The 19,843-nt window shown below is 34.6% G+C and overlaps 2 protein-coding genes and 1 long non-coding RNA gene across 4 annotated transcripts in view; 1 reads left to right on the top strand and 2 right to left on the bottom strand.

The window, feature by feature from the left end:
• The window catches only part of LOC126747319 (uncharacterized), a 72,434-nt gene that overhangs the window by 52,342 nt on the left and 249 nt on the right, over nucleotides 1-19,843 (top strand). The gene's annotated exons all lie outside the window — the stretch shown is intronic.
• Nucleotides 7,533-8,750, bottom strand: LOC126747305 (15-hydroxyprostaglandin dehydrogenase [NAD(+)]-like). The gene has a single exon (XM_050455847.1). The coding sequence runs from the start codon at nucleotides 8,680-8,682 to the stop codon at nucleotides 7,726-7,728; it is 957 nt and encodes a 318-aa protein (XP_050311804.1). The 5' UTR covers nucleotides 8,683-8,750; the 3' UTR covers nucleotides 7,533-7,725.
• LOC126747314 (HIG1 domain family member 1A, mitochondrial) overlaps nucleotides 16,916-19,843 on the bottom strand; it is a 42,965-nt gene continuing 40,037 nt past the window's right edge. The window contains exons 2-4 of one of the 2 annotated variants that reach the window (XM_050455865.1): nucleotides 17,623-17,714; nucleotides 17,394-17,486; nucleotides 16,916-17,332 (exon numbers count right to left, since the gene is read on the bottom strand). In XM_050455865.1, the coding sequence (XP_050311822.1) occupies nucleotides 17,139-17,332; nucleotides 17,394-17,486; nucleotides 17,623-17,632 (297 nt within the window). In that variant the 5' untranslated portion in view covers nucleotides 17,633-17,714 and the 3' untranslated portion in view covers nucleotides 16,916-17,138. Of the gene's footprint in view, nucleotides 17,333-17,393; nucleotides 17,487-17,622; nucleotides 17,721-19,843 lie in introns of those variants that run through there. The other variant, XM_050455866.1, reaches the window with a different exon arrangement.

Raw genomic sequence — 19,843 nt, 5'->3', positions numbered from 1 at the left:
TTATTATTTATTTCATTCCAGTCCACGCCACTGGATTAACCAAGTAGGGGCATGTAGTTAAAATTCACCGTCTGATGATAATGTGCAGATCGGCTGGCGTCCCCTATTAATTCTCCTGATTTATAGCCTTGTTAGGTGTCGAATAACTTGTGCTTAATAGGCGGCGGTTTTAGGGGGGAGGACGAGGGGTGGGTGCGCCCCCAAACACACAGTATTAACCTAAAAACTACGTGATTATCATGACGATAAGAGGGTTTTTATTTTTCCCCCGTTTGGTTTTTATGGGGGTCCATAAAAAACATGCCTCATCCAGTTATCGCCCTCGGAAACCGCCCTTCTCCGACAAGATAAAGCGACGCGTCCCTTGCCATTTTTCAACCCTTAAGTTAGGATGATGCATGCACTTTCGCGGCCGCGAATTGGCCCTTAAGGGTTGCAATGAGATGCGAGAGGTTGCTTAATAATTACTTCTTTTAGTGACAAGTGCACCCCTCCTTCCCCTTAAAAAAAGTGACGGTTTTAGTCAATTTGTGTTTGGTTCAGTCATTTCTTATTTTTTTCCAGACTCTAGTTTATAATTAATTAGTTCAACTGTCTGGAAGAAATAAAAAATGACCTAAACAGTCTGGAAAAAAAATATAAATGACTGCAATAGTCAGGAAAAATGACTTAAATTGTATGGGAAAAAGTAGGAAAAGGCGTAGACAGCCTTCAAAAAATTACTTCAAAAGTCTGGAAAAATTTTAAAAATACTTAACAGGGTCTAGTGAAAACTGCTGAAAATCACGTCAAGTAACCTTGATGTATTTTCCAATTTTCCAAGGAAATAAGTGAAACTAGAGAATTGAAAACTGTGGAGTAGGGTGCGATCCAGTGTCCTTTACATCTGTCATTAAGAATTTTCAAATATTTTCTCAATAGTTTTTGAGACATGAACAGTTTTGTCCAAGGAGTCAAGTTTTCGCCAATTTTCCGGGAAAACTGGTAAAACTGGAGCCTTAAAAACTATGCAATAGGGTGCGCTCTAGTATCCTTTACAAGAGGCATTAAGAATTTTCAAATGTTTTTTGACCAATTTTTCAGATATGAACGGTTTTGTCCAAGGAGTCAAGCGAAAATTCGTAAAAATTGTGTCAAGTGACCTTGAAGTTCTTGCCAATTTTCCAAGGAAACTGGTGGAACTAAAGACTTGAAAACTGTGGAGTAGGGTGCGGTCCAGGGTTCTTTACAAGAGGCATTTATAATTTTCAAATGTTTTTTGACTAGTTTTTGAGATATGAGCAGTTTTGTCCAAGGGGTCAAGTGAAAATTCGTAAAAATTGTTTCAAGTGACCTTGAAGTTTTCGCCAATTTTCCAGGGAAACTGGTAAAACTGGAGCCTTAAAAACTATGCAGTAGGGTGCGCTCTAGTATCCTTTACAAGAGGCATTAAGAATTTTCAAATGTTTTTTGACTAGTTTTTGAGATATGAGCAGTTTTGTCCAGGGGATCAAGTGAAAATTCGTAAAAATTATATATATCAAGTGACCTTGAAGTTTTTGCCAATTTTCCAAGGAAACTGGTAAAACTAGAGACTTGGAAACTGAGCAGTAGAGTGTGCTCTAGTGTCCCTCCCATAGACATCAAGATTTTTTAAATGTTTCTTGACCAGTTTTTCAGATATGGACGGTCTCGTCCAGAGGGTCAAGCTAACATTCCTAAAAATTGTGTCAAGTGACCTTGAAGTTTTCGCCAATTTTCCAGGGAAACTGGTAAAACTGGAGCCTTAAAAACTATGCAGTAGGGTGCGCTCTAGTATCCTTTACAAGAGGCATCAAGAATTTTCGAATGTTTTTTGACTAGTTTTTGAGATATGAACGGTTTTGTCCAAGGAGTCAAGCGAAAATTCGTAAAAATTGTGTCAAGTGACCTTGAAGTTCTTGCCAATTTTCCAAGGAAACTGGTGGAATCATAGACTTGGAAACTGGGCAGTAGAGTGCGCTCTAGTGTCCTTTCAAATAGACATCAAGAATTTTTAATTGTTTTTTGACTAGTTTTTCAGATATGGACGGTTTCGTCCAGAGGGTCAAGTGAAAATTCGTAAAAAAAATTGTCAAGTGACCTTGAAGTTTTTCACAATTTTCCAAGGAAACTGGTAAAACTAGAGACTTGGAAACTGAGCAGTAGAGTGCGCTCTAGTGTCCTTTCCAATAGACATCAAGATTTTTCAAATGTTTTTTGACTAGTTTTTTAGATATGGACCGTTTCGTCCAGAGGGTCATGTGAAAATTCGTAAAAATTATATATATCAAGTGACCTTGAAGTTTTTGCCAATTTTCCAAGGAAACTGGTAAAACTAGAGACTTGGAAACTGAGCAGTAGAGTGTGCTCTAGTGTCCCTCCCATAGACATCAAGATTTTTTAAATGTTTCTTGACCAGTTTTTCAGATATGGACGGTCTCGTCCAGAGGGTCAAGCTAACATTCCTAAAAATTGTGTCAAGTGACCTTGAAGTTTTCGCCAATTTTCCAGGGAAACTGGTAAAACTGGAGCCTTAGAAACTATGCAGTAGGGTGCGCTCTAGTGTCCTTTACAAGAGGCATCAAGAATTTTCAATTGTTTTTTGATTAGTTTTTGAGATATGAACGGTTTTGTCCAAGGAGTCAAGCGAAAATTCGTAAAAATTGTGTCAAGTCACCTTGAAGTTTTCGCCAATTTTCCAGGGAAACTGTTAAAACTGGAGCCTTAGAAACTATGCAGTAGGGTGCGCTCTAGTGTCCTTTACAAGAGGCATCAAGAATTTTCAATTGTTTTTTGATTAGTTTTTCAGATATGGACGGTTTTGTCCAAAGGGTCAATTGAAAATTCGTAAAAAAAATTTTCAAGTGACCTTAAAGTTTTTCACAATTTTCCAAGGAAACTGGTAAAACTAGAGACTTGGAAACTGGGCAGTAGAGTGCGCTCTAGTGTCCTTTTCAATAGACATCAAAAATTTTCAATTGTTTTTTGACTAGTTTTTCAGATATGGACGGTTTCGTCCAGAGGGTCATGTGAAAATTCATAAAAATTGTGTCAAGTGACCTTGAAGTTTTCGCCAATTTTCCAGGGAAACTGGTAAAACTGGAGTCTTAAAAACTATGCAGTAGGGTGCGCTCTAGTGTCCTTTACAAGAGGCATCAAGAATTTTTAATTGTTTTTTGACTAGTTTTTGAGATATGAACGGTTTTGTCCAAGGAGTCAAGCGAAAATTCGTAAAAATTATGTCAAGTCACCTTGAAGTTTTCGCCAATTTTCCAGGGAAACTGTTAAAACTGGAGCCTTAGAAACTATGCAGTAGGGTGCGCTCTAGTGTCCTTTACAAGAGGCATCAAGAATTTTCAATTGTTTTTTGATTAGTTTTTCAGATATGGACGGTTTTGTCCAAAGGGTCAATTGAAAATTCGTAAAAAAAATTGTCAAGTGACCTTAAAGTTTTTCACAATTTTCCAAGGAAACTGGTAAAACTAGAGACTTGGAAACTGGGCAGTAGAGTGCGCTCTAGTGTCCTTTTCAATAGACATCAAAAATTTTCAATTGTTTTTTGACTAGTTTTTCAGATATGGACGGTTTCGTCCAGAGGGTCATGTGAAAATTCATAAAAATTGTGTCAAGTGACCTTGAAGTTTTCGCCAATTTTCCAGGGAAACTGGTAAAACTGGAGTCTTAAAAACTATGCAGTAGGGTGCGCTCTAGTGTCCTTTACAAGAGGCATCAAGAATTTTTAATTGTTTTTTGACTAGTTTTTGAGATATGAACGGTTTTGTCCAAGGAGTCAAGCGAAAATTCGTAAAAATTATGTCAAGTCACCTTGAAGTTTTCGCCAATTTTCCAGGGAAACTGTTAAAACTGGAGCCTTAGAAACTATGCAGTAGGGTGCGCTCTAGTGTCCTTTGCAAGAGGCATCAAGAATTTTTGAGTGTTTTTTGACTAGTTTTTGAGATATGAGCAGTTTTGTCCAGGGAATCAAGTGAAAGTTCATAAAAATTATATATATCAAGTGACCTTGAAGTTTTTGCCAATTTTCTAAGGAAACTGGTAAAACTGCCGACTTGGAAACTGAGCAGTAGAGTGCGCTCTAGTGTCCTTCCAATAGACATCAAGATTTTTCAAATGTTTTTTTACCAGTTTTTCAGTTATGGACGGTTTTGTCCAGGGGATCAAGTGAAAATTCGTAAAAATTGTGTCAAGTGACCTTGAAGTTCTTGCCAGTTTTCCAAGGAAACTGGTAAAACTAGAGACTTGGAAACTGAGCAGTAGAGTGCGCTCTAGTGTCCTTTCCAATAGACATCAAGATTTTTCAAATGTTTTTTGACTAGTTTTTTAGATATGGACGGTTTTGTCCAGGGGATCAAGTGAAAATTCGTAAAAATTGTGTCAAGTGACCTTGAAGTTTTTCACAATTTTCCAAGGAAACTGGTAAAACTAGAGACTTGGAAACTGAGCAGTAGAGTGCGCTCTAGTGTCCTTTCCAATAGACATCAAGATTTTTCAAATGTTTTTTGACTAGTTTTTTAGATATGGACCGTTTCGTCCAGGGGTTCAATTGAAAATTCGTAAAAAAATTGGCAAGCGACCCTGACGTTTTTGCCAATTTTCTAAAGAAACTGGTGAAACTATAGACTTGGAAACTGGACAGTAGAGTGCGCTCTAGTGTCCTTTCCAATAGTCATCAAGAATTTTCAATTGTTTTTTGACCAGTTTTTTAGATATGGACGGTTTCGTCCAGGGGGTCAACTGAAAATTCTTAAAAAAAATTGGCAAGCGACCCTGACGTTTTTGCCAATTTTCCAAGGAAATTGGTAAAACTAGAGACTTGGAAACTGAGCAGTAGAGTGCGCTCTAGTGTCCTTTCCAATAGACATCAAGAATTTTCAATAATTTTTTGACTAGTTTTTGAGATATGAACGGTTTTGTCCAAGGGTCCAAGGAGTCAAGCGAAAATTCGTAAAAATTGTGTCAAGTGACCTTGAAGTTCTTGCCAGTTTTCCAAGGAAACTGGTAAAACTAGAGACTTGGAAACTGGGCAGTAGGGTGCGCTCTAGTTTCCTTTAAAAGGGGCATCAAGAATTTTCGTATGTTTTTTGACTAATTTTTGAGATATCTACAGTTTTGTCCAACTAGTCTAGTAAAAATTCGTAAAAATTATGGTTGGATGACGTTGAACTTTCCAATTTTTGAAGGAAACTGGTGAAACTAGAGATTTGAAAACTTGGCAGTAGGTTACACTCTAGAGTCCTTTACAAAAGAATTTTTAATAATTTTTTCAAAAAAATTATATATTCCTTAAAAAAAATAATAAAAAAGAAATTTATCTAACAGCCTGGAATAAACTTAAAACGCGAGAAGAAAAAACAACCGGGAAATAGCCTTGAAATAAATACGGGAAGGGATGAGTTTTGCGTTTAATTGAATAAATTTTTAAAAGTGACGTGCGTTAGCGAAAAACCGCCCCTCGAAAAAGCGACCTCTCTAAAATATACGACCGCAACAATGCCACCCCCGGCGTAATTGCCGCTAGGGTCAGTTTCCACTTTATTACTCTTTCTAATTAAACCCCAAAAAAAGGGAGTTAATGAATTTTAATCCTAACGTCCCAAAGGTAAACAAAACCGTCCCCCAGAAACCCCTTTTTTTTTTTTTTAGGGAAGAGGAGGGACAAGGGACTCCCTTAACTTTGATTATAAAACAAACATAACAAATAGCTCGTCATACCCAATAAAATTATTCCCGGAACGGTCTACATTTACCATCTAATGACCGCTTTGCTATGCATGCACAAGGAATTACTTTAAGTGCCCTCGGCTAATTTAAGTCCGGCACGCGAGCTAAGAACGGACTTAACGAAAAAAAAAAGGAAAAATCGTTTTTTGGGTCTAAAACTAAAAAAAAAAACAAAAATTTCGACGAAGAGTGAACCGAATGTGGCGAGGGAAGATGCGTCGGTCGTCATGGCGACCGCGTTGAACCGTTCGACCAGATGGGGTGTGCCGTCGCGACGCTTCCATTCTTTGCTCTTTGTGTGGTGTACGTGTACGTTTTGCACCCCTCCATCCCCCCCAACATCCCCCTTGCTGCCCTAAAGCGGCCTTTCAAAGCCGCTCTTTAATCTGGGGAGTTATTGGTACTGTGGCATCACTTAATGACCCATGAGCAGACAAAGAAGGCACTCTCCTTTCTTTTAGTTAAATTTAACTTTTCTTAATAAAAAGAGCCTAAAATGATCAAAATCCGTTGGTAAATATGGCAGTTATGGCTGTTCTTACTGCCTGGACACTTGTAAGTATCCTTAATGAGTTTGAGTACATAAATTGCCTATAACTTTGTTATTATTGACCCGATCGGTGTAAAACAAAAAAGGGTGCTTGGAACAAACCTCTTTCTTGCTTCAGCAATTTAAATCAGGAAAATCGCCCTAAAAATGACAGAAATAAAATTAAATTTCCAAGGGGCTGGACACTGCTTATCATTAAAATGCTTATTACTGCCTTATTTATTGGCCGAATTAAGTGAAATAAAAACTTTAAAAGTGGAAACTTCCAACTTTCACCACCAGTGGCTGCTCCCCCCTTGTCAGAACGCACCCTCTTCAAACAACCGACGAGATGCCTCGAGCGAACCGTCCGTCTCCCCCCATTAAGGGAATAAAACGTAGATGGACCCCCCCCCTCCCCGTTTATTTAAGGGGGAAAATCAACGGTAAGAGATAGGATGTGACATCGAATTTCCCGTTTGATCGTTCGGATGATCGCCGGACTGGTTTTATGTTGATTTTTACGAGGGCCCGGATTAGGGGTTAATTTTACACCCCCCGAATGCGGAAGCGAATTTCTTTTGGGGTGCAGACGCGCGGGGTGCACATTTGTTTTTAAATTGACGCTAAAATTTTTAAAATCGGTTCACTAATAAAGGAGTTATCGGTGTTTTATCACCGGGACACTTGTAAGTATGTTTTTATGAAACTGGGTACTTACATTGCTTGTAACTTTGTTATTTTTGATCTGATCGGTGTGAAACAAAAAATAGTGCTTGGAACAAACATCATTTTTTCTTTAGCTGTTTAAATTAGGAAAATCGCCCTAAAAATGACTGAGATACAATCAAATTAACTTCCTGGACATCCCTTATGAGTCCCATTAAAATGCTAATTACTCATTTATTAATTGCTCGATTGTTTATTAAAGAAATTAAAAATTTAGTCATTTCCTCTGTTTTTTTTGAGTCAGTTAAACGCTTCTATTTCAAAGAAATAAGAAATAACTTCGACTGCCTGGAATAAGTCAATTAAATCATTCAAATTTTTTACGTAAATAGTATTTTGCGCATGACATATGAAACCTGCAACGTTTCTTTATAAAAAGGTCCTAAAATGATCAAAATCCGTTAATAAATAAGGGAGTTATGGGTGTTTTTACTGCCTGGACACGTGTAAGTAAGTTATTATGAGTGTGGGTACTTAAATTGCTTGTAACTTTGTTATTTTTGACCCGATCGGTGCGAAACAAAAAAACAGTGCGTAGAAAAAACATTTTTCTTTCCTTGACAGTTTAAATGGGGAAAATCACCCTAAAAATAAACAAGAGAAAATTAAATTAACCCTCTGAACATCCGCGATAAATCAAATAAACCCCCATAACTTTGCTGTTCTTAGTCCAATTTTAATAAAACAAAAACCGATAAAAACACTTTAATTTATCCAACACACATCCACTAATTAGACACTACTGAGGTCGCGTTCTCCTCCTCCCCCTCCTTCGTTTCGCCCTCCCGTTTGATATCCAGCACATTTCCGGGATACGTAACTTCATAAGGGCTCTCGTCGTTCTCCACCACCCAAACCGATCCAGGCTGCGCCTGCTCCAGTATCTCCACCAAACCTTTGGCAACACTGTCCGGTCTCTGGGGTGTGGTACCATCGATCTCGTCGGCATACTCCTGTGCGAACCTCTCGTTGATCGCCTTCGAAGGTGCCTCGGACAGCAGCCGAGTATCAGTCAATCCAGGACAGAGCGCGAAGATCTTCACTCCAGTCCTCTGGATGTGCCGTCCGCTCCCTAGAGCCTTGGAGAATCCGCAGACGCCGAACTGGGTCATGGTGTGCAGGGGGTATCCAGAGGAAGGGATGATCCCCAGGATGGATCCGATGTTCACGATGATGCCCCCGTAGCCGTTACTCGACCTGGACATGTACTGGAGGCCCAGCAGGGTGCCCACCACGTATCCAGACATGTTGGTCCAGATCTGTTTGTCCCATTTGGTGTCGTTCATGATCCCGGCGCTGTTCACCACGATATCGGGAACGTCGTGGAACTGGATCGATTTCCTGTAGACGTCGTCCATGGTCTTGGAGTCCGACACGTCTGCTTGGAAAAATAACACTTTGCCGCTCCCGAACTCTTTGCTCAAAGCTTCCTGGGCTCTTTCGCCTGTTTCCTCGTTAATGTCGATTATGGAGAGGTTCTGGACGCCCCTGCTGAGGAACTCCCGGGAGATTTCCAGGCCTATCCCGGAGGCACCTCCGTTTACTATGGCGCACTTCTGTTCGAGGTTCCAGGGCTCCTCTTCTTCGGGTTCTTCGTGGTCCGAGAAGTTCTTTTTTATGGTTGCCACGCGACTGCGCAGTAGCCTGGACGCCACGCCCGCCACGCGTTTTACTAGAGGGGACATTTTTATTGGGAATTTTCACTTTTTACTGACAAACGTTTGGGTGACAGTGACGTCGTACTAGTGGCCTTTCCGGGTTATCCAGGGGTGTCACGTAAAAAATATTATTTTTTATTTCATTTAAATCGGATAATAAATAAACGAGTTATTAGCACTTGAATGGGACTCATCAGAGGTGTCCAGAGGGCTAATTTAATTGTATTTCGGTCATTTTTAGGGCGATTTTCTCGATTTAAACTGCTAAAGAAAGAATGATGTTTTTTCTAAGCACTAATTTTTGTTTTACACCGATTTGGTCAATAACAACAAAGTTACAAGCAATTTAAGTACTCATACTCATAAAATCATACTTATAGGTGTCCAGGTGATAAAAACACTTATAACTCGCTTATTTATGAACGGATTTTGATCATTTTAGGCTCTTTTTATGAGGAAATATTGCAATTATGTAATTTATGTGTTAAAAAAGTAAATAATTTATTTGACTTATTGCAGGTAGTCAAATTCATTTTTTATTTCTTTGAAATAGAAGAAACTGCCTGGAAGAAAGATGAAATTATTTCCTTTGAATTTGTTTCCTTTAATAAACAATTTTCATTTCATTTAAAACGACCAATAAATAAACGAGTTATTAGCACTTGAATGGGACTCATCAGAGGTGTCCAGAGGGCTAATTTAATTGTATCTCGGTCATTTTTAGGGCGATTTTCTCGATTTAAACTGCTAAAGAAAGAATGACGTTTTTTCTAAGCACTAATTTTTGTTTTACACCGATTTGGTCAATAACAACAAAGTTACAAGCAATTTAAGTACCCATACTCATAAAAAAATTCTTATAAGTGTCCAGGTGATAAAAGCACCTATAACTCCCTTATTTATCAACGGATTTTGATCATTTTAGGCTCTTTTTATGAGGAAATATTGCAATTATGTAATTTAAGTGTTAAAAAAGTAAATAATTTATTTGACTTATTGCAGGTAGTCAAATTCATTTTTTATTTCTTTGAAATAGAAGAAACTGCCTGGAAGAAAGATGAAATTATTTCCTTTGAATTTGTTTCCTTTAATAAACAATTTTCATTTCATTTAAAACGACCAATAAATAAACGAGTTATTAGCACTTGAATGGGACTCATCAGAGGTGTCCAGAGGGCTAATTTAATTGTATCTCGGTCATTTTTAGGGCGATTTTCTCGATTTAAACTGCTAAAGAAAGAATGACGTTTTTTCTAAGCACTAATTTTTGTTTTACACCGATTTGGTCAATAACAACAAAGTTACAAGCAATTTAAGTACCCATACTCATAAAAAAATTCTTATAAGTGTCCAGGTGATAAAAGCACCTATAACTCCCTTATTTATCAACGGATTTTGATCATTTTAGGCTCTTTTTATGAGGAAATATTGCAATTATGTAATTTAAGTGTTAAAAAAGTAAATAATTTATTTGACTTATTGCAGGTAGTCAAATTCATTTTTTATTTCTTTGAAATAGAAGAAACTGTCTGGAAGAAAGATGAAATTATTTCCTTTGAATTTGTTTCCTTTAATAAACAATTTTCATTTCATTTAAAACGACCAATAAATAAACGAGTTATTAGCACTTGAATGGGACTCATCAGAGGTGTCCAAAGGGCTAATTTAATTGTATCTCGGTCATTTTTAGGGCGATTTTCTCGATTTAAACTGCTAAAGAAAGAATGATGTTTTTTCTAAGCACGAATTTTTGTTTTACACCGATTTGGTCAAAAACAACAAAGTTACAAGCAATTTAAGTACTCATACTCATAAAATCATACTTATAGGTGTCCAGGTGATAAAAACACTTATAACTCGCTTATTTATGAACGGATTTTGATCATTTTAGGCTCTTTTTATGAGGAACTATTGGAAGCTTATATTTTATGCGCAAGCCATATTTTAGTGATAAAATTGAAGGATTTAATTGACTTATTCCAGGTAGTCCAAGTCATTTTTTTTCTTTGAAGCAGAAGAGTTCAACTGCCTGGAATTCATTCAATTAATTTTTTTTTAATAAACAGTTTTTATTACATTTAAATCGATTAATAAATAAGCAAGTTATTCGCATTTTAATGAGGCTCATGAGGGGTTAATTTAATTTTATCTGGGTCATTTTTAGGGCGATTTTCCTGATTTAAATTGTCAAAGCAAGAAGGACCTTTTTTCTAAGTACCATTTTTTGTTTCACCTTGATCGGGTTATAAACAACAAAGTTACAAGCAATTTAAGTACCCAAACTCATGAAAAAATACTTACAAGTGTCCAGGCAGTAAAAACACCCATAACTCCCTTATTTATCAACGGATTTTGATCATTTTGGTTTTATTTTGTTAAAAAATATTGCGAGCTTCACATGTTATGCGCAGAACACCCGTACACCCCAAGAAGCTTCACAAAATTAAACAGATTTAAAAAAAATCCTCGACTTGCCGAAATTTATCATTTTTATCACCACAAGGGGTCGAAAATCAGCGACAAATTAGTTACCGAGTTTGTCCTTCACAAGTTAAAGTCCACCGAAAGCTGTTGAAAAAAGAAGAAGAAGAAGTTTCCTGTTTTCTCCGGGGAGTTTTCAGCTGTTGCAACTTTGAACAAAAGTTGCAGCGAATCGATATAAGCCCCCCCTTGTTCCACCCCCTCTTAGGATAAAGGGGGAAACTTTTTTTCTTCTTTTTTACTTGTTTCGTCCGGACGATCGGGCAAATCTGCGGAAAGGGCTTTGGATATCCCTTATGTGGCTCCCGGTTACGAAATAAAGGGCGGATAAGGGATTTTTCTCGAAACAAGATCGTCATTAATTATTCGAAAAACTGTGCCGTAGGTATACGGGGTGGCTTATAGGGTTTAAAGCCGCAGGGGGTTATTTATGTTTGCCGAACATTTCTTATTCGAAAAAACTTGAAATGATCAAAATCGGCTGATTAATAAGAAAGTTATGGTGGTTCTTACTGCCTGGACACCTAAAAATGTTTTTTAATCATATTGGCCGATTAAATTACTTGTAACTTTGTTATTTTTGATCCGATCAATGGGAAACAATCGATAGCGCTTAGAAAAGACATTTTTCTTTTTTCAGCAATTTAAATCAAGAAAATCGCCCCTAAGATGACGTAGATATTGTGAAATTAGCCCCCTGGACACCCCTCATAAAATCAATTGAATACCCGTAATTTCGCTGTTCATGGTGCAATTTTAATAAAACAAAAAACGTTTGATGCAATTGATGCAAAGTGATTTTTTGAAAACGCAAATCAATAAATTGAATGACTTTTTTTATTAATTTGACAAGATTTAATGAGTTGAAAATATCTATTTATATATTTGGTATAATCAATAAATTTAGCCTTTGATTAACTTTTCTCTGTTGATTTGATTCGTGAAAAATCAGTCTCATATTGCCAATGATTTATTTTATATTAATGATTTGTTCATTGATTCAGTTAGTCCTAAAATGTGGTTTTAGTGATTCATTTTTGTTTAATAGAGTCAAAGATTTGATTTATTGATTGCGTTTTTTTAAGAATACTTTTCCCAATTTAAGGTTGTTGTTAACTTCTGTCTGTAGTCATTTTGCTAATAATTTCCTTAAAAAACGAGTGATGGAATTGATTTGTTCATTGATTATTTATGGATTTCGTTGAAAAATGTGGCGTTTAAGAGAGATTTATTGATGGATTTAACATCGTTAAAATTCCCGTATACCGTTTATTGATTGAGTTATCAATTTTATTTTTTTAGCATCGTTAACATTCCTTTATTGATTCATTTTTTTAGTGATAAAATTTATTTGTTTATTGATTGCTTTTTTAAGAATCAAGCCTTAGAATTGAATATTTATTGATTTCGATTAATGGACTCTAACATATATTTTTAATTAATTTTGTGTCAAAGTCATAGAATTTATCTGTTCATTGACGATTTATTAATTTTATTTTAAAGCTGATTTATTTAATAATTTAATTTTTAATCTTTATTTTTTTAGCATCCATAATATTCCTCTATTCATTATTTTTTTTTATAAATATAGAATTGATTTGTTCATCGAATAGTCATTGATAGAATCGAGTGGTAGACTTAAGGATCTTTAATCAATTTATCAGAGTCATAGAATTGATTTATTCTATTCATTGATTTTGAGTACTGGACTTGAGAATATCTTATGAGTTTAATTTTTTAGCATCCTTTATTGATTTATTTTTTTATCGGAGTCATATAATTGATTTGTTCATTGATTATTTATTAATGGATTTAATTTTTAATATTAAAATGCCCATTTATTGATTATTATTTTTAAGAATTGATCTGTTTATTGAATATTCATTGATTTTGAATAATGGACAATATATAATCAATTTAATTTTTTAGCATAGAATTGATCGTTCATATATGAGTTATGTATCAGTGCTATAGTGTGATTTATTGATAGATTTAAGAATTTATTTTTGCCATAAACACCATTTCCCCAAAAATCCTTTTTATTGATTTAAAGATTTTTTTCATGGATTATTGATAATAATTTTGAATTGCTTCGTTATTTTCTTGCTAGTTTGGTTATTGATTATTGATTATTTTATTGGGTCCCCCCATATATACGCACCTATAAAAGCCACTGAAAACCGGCACAAACAAGCAATTTATTATTGGCCGGGAGTATTAAAAAACAATCAATCATCATCGTGCATCAGTAAAAATCCACCGCCGTTTCGGATGTTGCCAAATTTAAATCTACTCGAATCACTTTAATGCTGAAGCATTATGATTGATAATGTGCGATAGGGGGATGATGCCGACGCTTTGTTGCCATCCCCTTCGTCCCTCAGGCAACATAAAAGCGAGATCCCGGCATTATGTTGTACGGGGGTTTTAATGGCCGTTAAAAAAAAGGGGATGAAAAAGAAAAAAGGTCGTTTTCAGACAGGAATAAGACGTCAAAGGTTGTTTTTTTTTTGAATGACGAATTTGACAACACTGCGTAAGACGGTTGTTGCTTGATTTCTTTTTTTTGTGTCTTGATTCAATCAATTGAACGTTTGATTTAGGTTCAGGATTTTTTTTACACATTGTATCAACTGATTTTACAATCAATGATATTATTGATTTGATTGCCAAGAAAATAATATTTAGTAATTTTTATCTAATTCGTATGATATTGATTAAAAATGCAATCCAAAAAAGCATATACAGATGCCACCACTCACGCCCCATATTGACCCAACCGAGAAATTCAAATTATTGATTAAATTAAGGTCAACAGGCTTAATATTGATTATTCCTAGTGCAGTCATTCTTGCCCAGATGGCGTCTATTATTGAGGGGGTCACCGATAGATGTCATGGCCACAATAGTTCATTGATTTTCTTACTAATAATTTTTATGTTACCATTCACGCCTCATATTCAACCGAGAAATTCAAATTATTGATTAAATTAATGTCAACAGGCTTAATATTGATTATTCCTAGTGCAGTCATTCTTGCCCAAATGGCGTCTATTATTGAGGGCGTCACCGATAGATGTCATGGCCACAATAGTTCATGATTGATTTTCTTACTAATAATTTTTGAATCAATAATGAAATTTATTGATTCGTTGACATGAAACATTTGAAATTGATTTTTTCGGGTCGTTTGTAATTTCAAGCATCAATAATTAAATTTATTGATTTTTTGTCCGTTTCGAACTATCGAATTTTACCGCGTTTTTTCGTTTAAGCTGAAAATTGATTTATTATGTACAAATGATTATCTGTTTATTGATTTCAAGCCTGATTAATTAAATATGTATTTTTTCAATTGGTTTGTTGACTTAAACAATTCATTGATTATAATTTCAATCATAAGATTATCTTCGTAATTGATTTTTGGTTGTTTATTGATTCAAATTTAAAAAAAAAAATCAAAGCCTTAGTAAATATTTATTGATTTATTGGCATAAACAAGCCATTAAATTGGTTTTATTTTTGATTTTAGGGTAATATTGATTCCTTGTCTATTATCCTAAATTTTTAAGCCTCAATAAATTTGCAACTCGATATTTATTTATTGATTAGTTGAATTTGAAAAATGTGGAATTGATTATTTGTCTGGTATTTTTTCAATATTAATTTTCAAGCATCAATAATTAAATTTGCACTGATTCTTCGCTTTACATAATTAATGATAATTTCAACCTAAAATTGATTTGGTTTTCGATCAGGTTTCATATTGATTGTTTGGATTTATATAGGATTATCCTCGTAACTGATTTTTGAAGCCTCAATAAATATTTATTGATTTATTGGAAATAAGTAATGGAATAGTTTTTATTTCTTTCATTTATTGATTATCCTTGTAATTGATGTTTTTGATGTCTATTGGTTTAAATTTTGAAGCCTCAATAAATATCTATTAATTTCAACAAGGTATGGAATTGATTTAATTTTTCATTTGAAGGTAATATTGATTTACTTTTGGTAAAATTTTCTTAAGTAAATATTTATTGATTTATTGGCGTAAACAAGTCATTAAATTGATTTTATTTTTGATTTTAGGGTAATATTGATTACTTGTCTATTAACCTAAATTTTTAAGCCTCAATAAATTTGCAACTCGATATTTATTTATTGATTCGTTGAATTTGGAAAATGTGGAATTGATTATTTGTCTGGTAATTTTAAGCTGGTATTTTTTAAATTTAATTTTCAAGCATCAAGAGTTAAATTTGCAAATTTTTATTATATAAGATTATCCTCGTAATTGATTTTTGTCTATTGATTTAAATTTTGAAGCCTCAATAAATATCTACTGATGTATTGGAAAAAAATAAATCATGGAATTATTTTTATTTCTTTCAGTTTAAGATAATATTGATTTAATTTTTTAATAAATTTCCGATTCTTTATTTATTTATTGATTCGTTTATTTTAAAAAATATAGAATTGATTTTTTCTTGGTAATCTAAGCTTTCAAGCATCAATATTTAAGTGTGCAAATTCGTGTCCATTGTTTCATGGGTTTACACAGTCCACAGAATTGATTATAATTTTTTCATTTGAACTTTAAATTGATTTGATATAAAATTCCTGGTTTTTGATAAGATTTTCCTTGTAATTGATTTTTTTGATATCTACTCATTTAAATTTTGAAGCCTCAATAAATATCTATTGATTTATTGCAAATAAGTTATGGCATTGTTTTTATTTCTTTTATTTTAGGGTAATATTGATTCCTTGTCTATTACCCTAAATTTTTAAGCCTCAATAAATTTGCAACTCGATATTTATTTATTGATTCGTTGAATTTGGAAAATGTGGAATTGATTATTTGTCTGGTAATTTCAAACTGGTATTTTTTATTTTAATTTTCAAGCATCAAGAGTTAAATTTGCAAATTTTTATTCACTGATTCTTCGCTGTACATAATTAATGATAATTTCAAGCTAAAATTGATTTGGTTTTTGATCAGGTTTCATATTGATTGGGTTTTTTATAAGATTATCCTATTGATTCTTGAAGCCTCAATATATATCTATTGATTTATTGAAAAAAAATCATGAAATCGTCTTTATTTCTTTCATTTTAATATAATATTGATTCATTTGTTTAAATTTTTTATTCTTTATTTATTTATTTATTTATTCGTTGATTTTGAAAAATATAGAATTGATTTTTTTTTGGTAATCTAAGCTTTCAAGCATCAATATTTAAGTGTGCAAATTCGTGTCTATTGTTTCATCGGTTTACACGGTCCACAGAATTGATTATAATTTTTTTCATTTGAACTTTAAATTGATTTAGGATATTGATAACATTATCCTTGTAATTGATGTCTATTGATTTAAATTTTGAAGCCTCGATAAATATCTATTGGTTTAAACAAGTTATGGAATTGATATTATTTTTCATTTGAATATGGTAATATTGATTTACTTTTCGTAAAATTTTCCTTGGAATTGATTTTTTGAATCAATAATTTTATTATTTATTGAGTCGTTGAATAACAAAAAAATCGTGGCAATTTTTTAGCTAAGCAGAACAATGGAACGGGGAGGAGAGCCTGCTTTATCTATTGATTATTCTATTTTAACTACATTTCTTGAATCAATAACTCGAAATGATTTAACGTAAAAATCAATAATTGTTGTTGACAGTTGTCGGTCTACTAAAGTAGATGGCGCTGCAATGAAACGATTTCATTTCTTTAATCGCCAACAGGTGGCGCACCAATAAAATACCCCAGTAACTTAGCAAAATATATGTTAATTTAATAAATTAAATGAACATCGGTCTACAGCACTAAAAAAAAAAAAGAAACAGTAACAACAAAGTATTACACTTATCACAACGTGAGTAACAGAGATAATAAATAACAAAGTCCAAATAAATTATTTACAAAAGTGAGTGGACAATACTTTTTATCACTTCACCACCTAATTTGATTCAACTACAATGGCAGCCTCTCATTACTTGGAATGTTTCGCCTTAATGTCGATGAAGTTCTTGTACATGGTGTAAGCGAGACCAAGGGTGAGGGCCCCCACTGCAGCCCCCTGTGCCGCCACCCTGAGTTGCATCAGGTACACGCTGGTGCTCATTTTCCCTCTGTTTTTAAATTGGTAGGCCCCATAAGCCACTGCTGCTGTACACATCCCTATTGCTGTAAAGTTATTGGGGGTTAATGAGGGAGGGTGAGGGGGGGTGTTTATTGAGGGTTTTACCTATAGGGAACATTGGGGCCTCCTGGGATTTCCTGGAGAGGCGATCAGAGTGTGTTTCCTCCTCGAAGAAAACGTCCTCCCTAGTCATGTTTCCTGAAATGTTTTGGTTATGTTATAACTGGACTTACTATGCGAATCAGGGGATTTTTTTGCATTACACAATAACATGACAAGGTCACTTTTTCAGGTTAGGTGCGGATGAATTATAGTAGAACATGCAAAAACTCACTTAATGCCATAGTGAACAAACGAAAACTACAATTTTTGTGTGCGATTTACCCGAATTTTTCGAAGAAATTCACTTATTGGAAAAAAAAACTTCCACACACTCGAGACGTCACTCATTCATGTGAATCACGAATGTCAATGTCATTCATTGACAATCCCGTGACGTCACGCGGTCTTAAGTGGAATTTGCGCTGGACGCTCCGATCAAAACTCCCATTTGTCCCTTTTTTGATCTGCAGCAGTAAAGTTCAACTTTCAAAATGGAGGATGGGCGCCATTTTGTCACACGAACGATTCACTACATGCGTCATTGGGTCACGTGATTCGAGATTGTCAATGTTAAAAATGCCATTTATTGACAATCCCTTGACGCCATGGCCTCCTTGTCAATGTTTATGTGTTCTATGAAATTAGGAAATGATTTCTCCGGTCAAAATTCCCATCATGTATTCAATCACTTTTCCCCCCCCACCCTTCTTACATTTGATCGTTTTTTGACATGTTTATCTGCAGCAGTTTAAAATGGAGGATGGGCGCCATTTTGTCACACGAACGATTCAATACATACGTCATTGGGTCACGTGATTCGAGATTGTCAATGTTAAAAATGCCATTTATTGACAATCACGTGACGCCATGGCCTCCTTGTCAATGTTTATGTGTTCTATTAATTTAGTAAGTGATCTCTCCCCTTCTCTTTTTAATTATTTCATTCAAGTTGATCCCCCACCCCTCCTCTCATAAGCGTTTTGATCTGTCAAATTTTTGACAAGTCCAATTTAAATTTTTATATAATAACGTCACTGAATGATGTGATACACAAATGTCAATAGTGTCATTTATTGACAATCATGTGACGTCATGGCCTCCTTCTCAATGTTTATGTGTTCTATTAATTTAGTAAGTGATCTCTCCCCTTCTCTTTTTAATTATTTCATTCAAGTTGATCCCCCACCCCTCCTCTCATAAGCGTTTTGATCTGTCAAATTTTTGACAAGTCCAATTTAAATTTTTATATAATAACGTCACTGAATGATGTGATACACAAATGTCAATAGTGTCATTTATTGACAGTCATGTGACGTCATGGCCTCCTTGTCAGTGTTTATATGTTCTATTAATTTAGTAAGTGATCTTTCCCCTTCTTTTTTTAATTATTTCATTCAAGTTGATCCCCCACCCCTCCTCTCATAAGTGTTTTGATCTGTCAAATTTTTGACAAGTCCAATTTCAATTTTTATATAATAACGTCACTGAATGATGTGACTCACAAATGTCAATAGTGTCATTTATTGACAATCATGTGACGCCATGGCCTCCTTGTCAATGTTTATATGTTCTATAAATTTAGTAAGTGATCTCTCCCCTTCTCTTTTTAATTATTTCATTCAAGTTGATCCCCCACCCCTCCTCTCATAAGTGTTTTGATCTGTCAAATTTTTGACAAGTCCAATTTCAATTTTTATATAATAACGTCACTGAATGATGTGACTCACAAATGTCAATAGTGTCATTTATTGACAATCATGTGACGCCATGGCCTCCTCGTCAATGTTTATGTGTTCTATTAATTTAGTAAGTGATCTCTCCCCCTCTCTTTTTAATTATGTCATTAAATTTTTGCCAATAGGAAATGATTCCCCACCCCTCCTCTCATAGGTGTTTTGATTTTTAAAATTTTCACAGTAGGTCCAACTTCAATTTTTATATGAAAACGTCACTCAATCTTGTGAGTCACAAATGTCAATAGTGTCATTTAGTGACAATTTGTTGCCGCCATAGCCTCGTTGTCTGCGTTTATAAAGTATTTTTTTAGTGACTTTTAGTGCTGGAATCGAAGTAAGTTATCCCCTCCCCGTCTTCTATACCTCCCACTACTTTTTTTTTTACTGGGGCGTGGCTTATAGCAGTACTTTTTGACGCAAATGTGACAGTTTCCAAATGTCATTTACTGACAGTCATATCTTTTTTATCTACCTCAATAATAGGTTATGTAACTGAGAAATTAATTATTTAAGCAGGTCTTTTTGACGTAAATATATGACAGCAACTAAATGTCATTTACCCAATGCCGAATGTCACTTAGTGTCTTTTAACCTTTATAGGTTATGTAACCGAGAAACTCATCTGCTACTACCCCCACTCCTTTAATTTTGCACTTTTGCTAACTTAAAAAAAAATCAAAACCAATTTTTCCGAGCGCCCGTAAAGCCCCACCCCTA

Source organism: Anthonomus grandis, chromosome 19, assembly GCF_022605725.1.
Source record: "Anthonomus grandis grandis chromosome 19, icAntGran1.3, whole genome shotgun sequence".
Lineage (NCBI taxonomy): Eukaryota > Metazoa > Arthropoda > Insecta > Coleoptera > Curculionidae > Anthonomus > Anthonomus grandis.
Note: the sequence above shows the minus strand (reverse complement) of the source record. Positions and strands in the feature narration are given on the sequence as shown.

Excerpts from the sequence above, each read along its gene's own strand:
- LOC126747305 (XM_050455847.1), bottom strand. The coding sequence starts at position 8,682 with ATGTCCCCTCTAGTAAAACGCGTGGCGGGCGTGGCGTCCAGGCTACTG.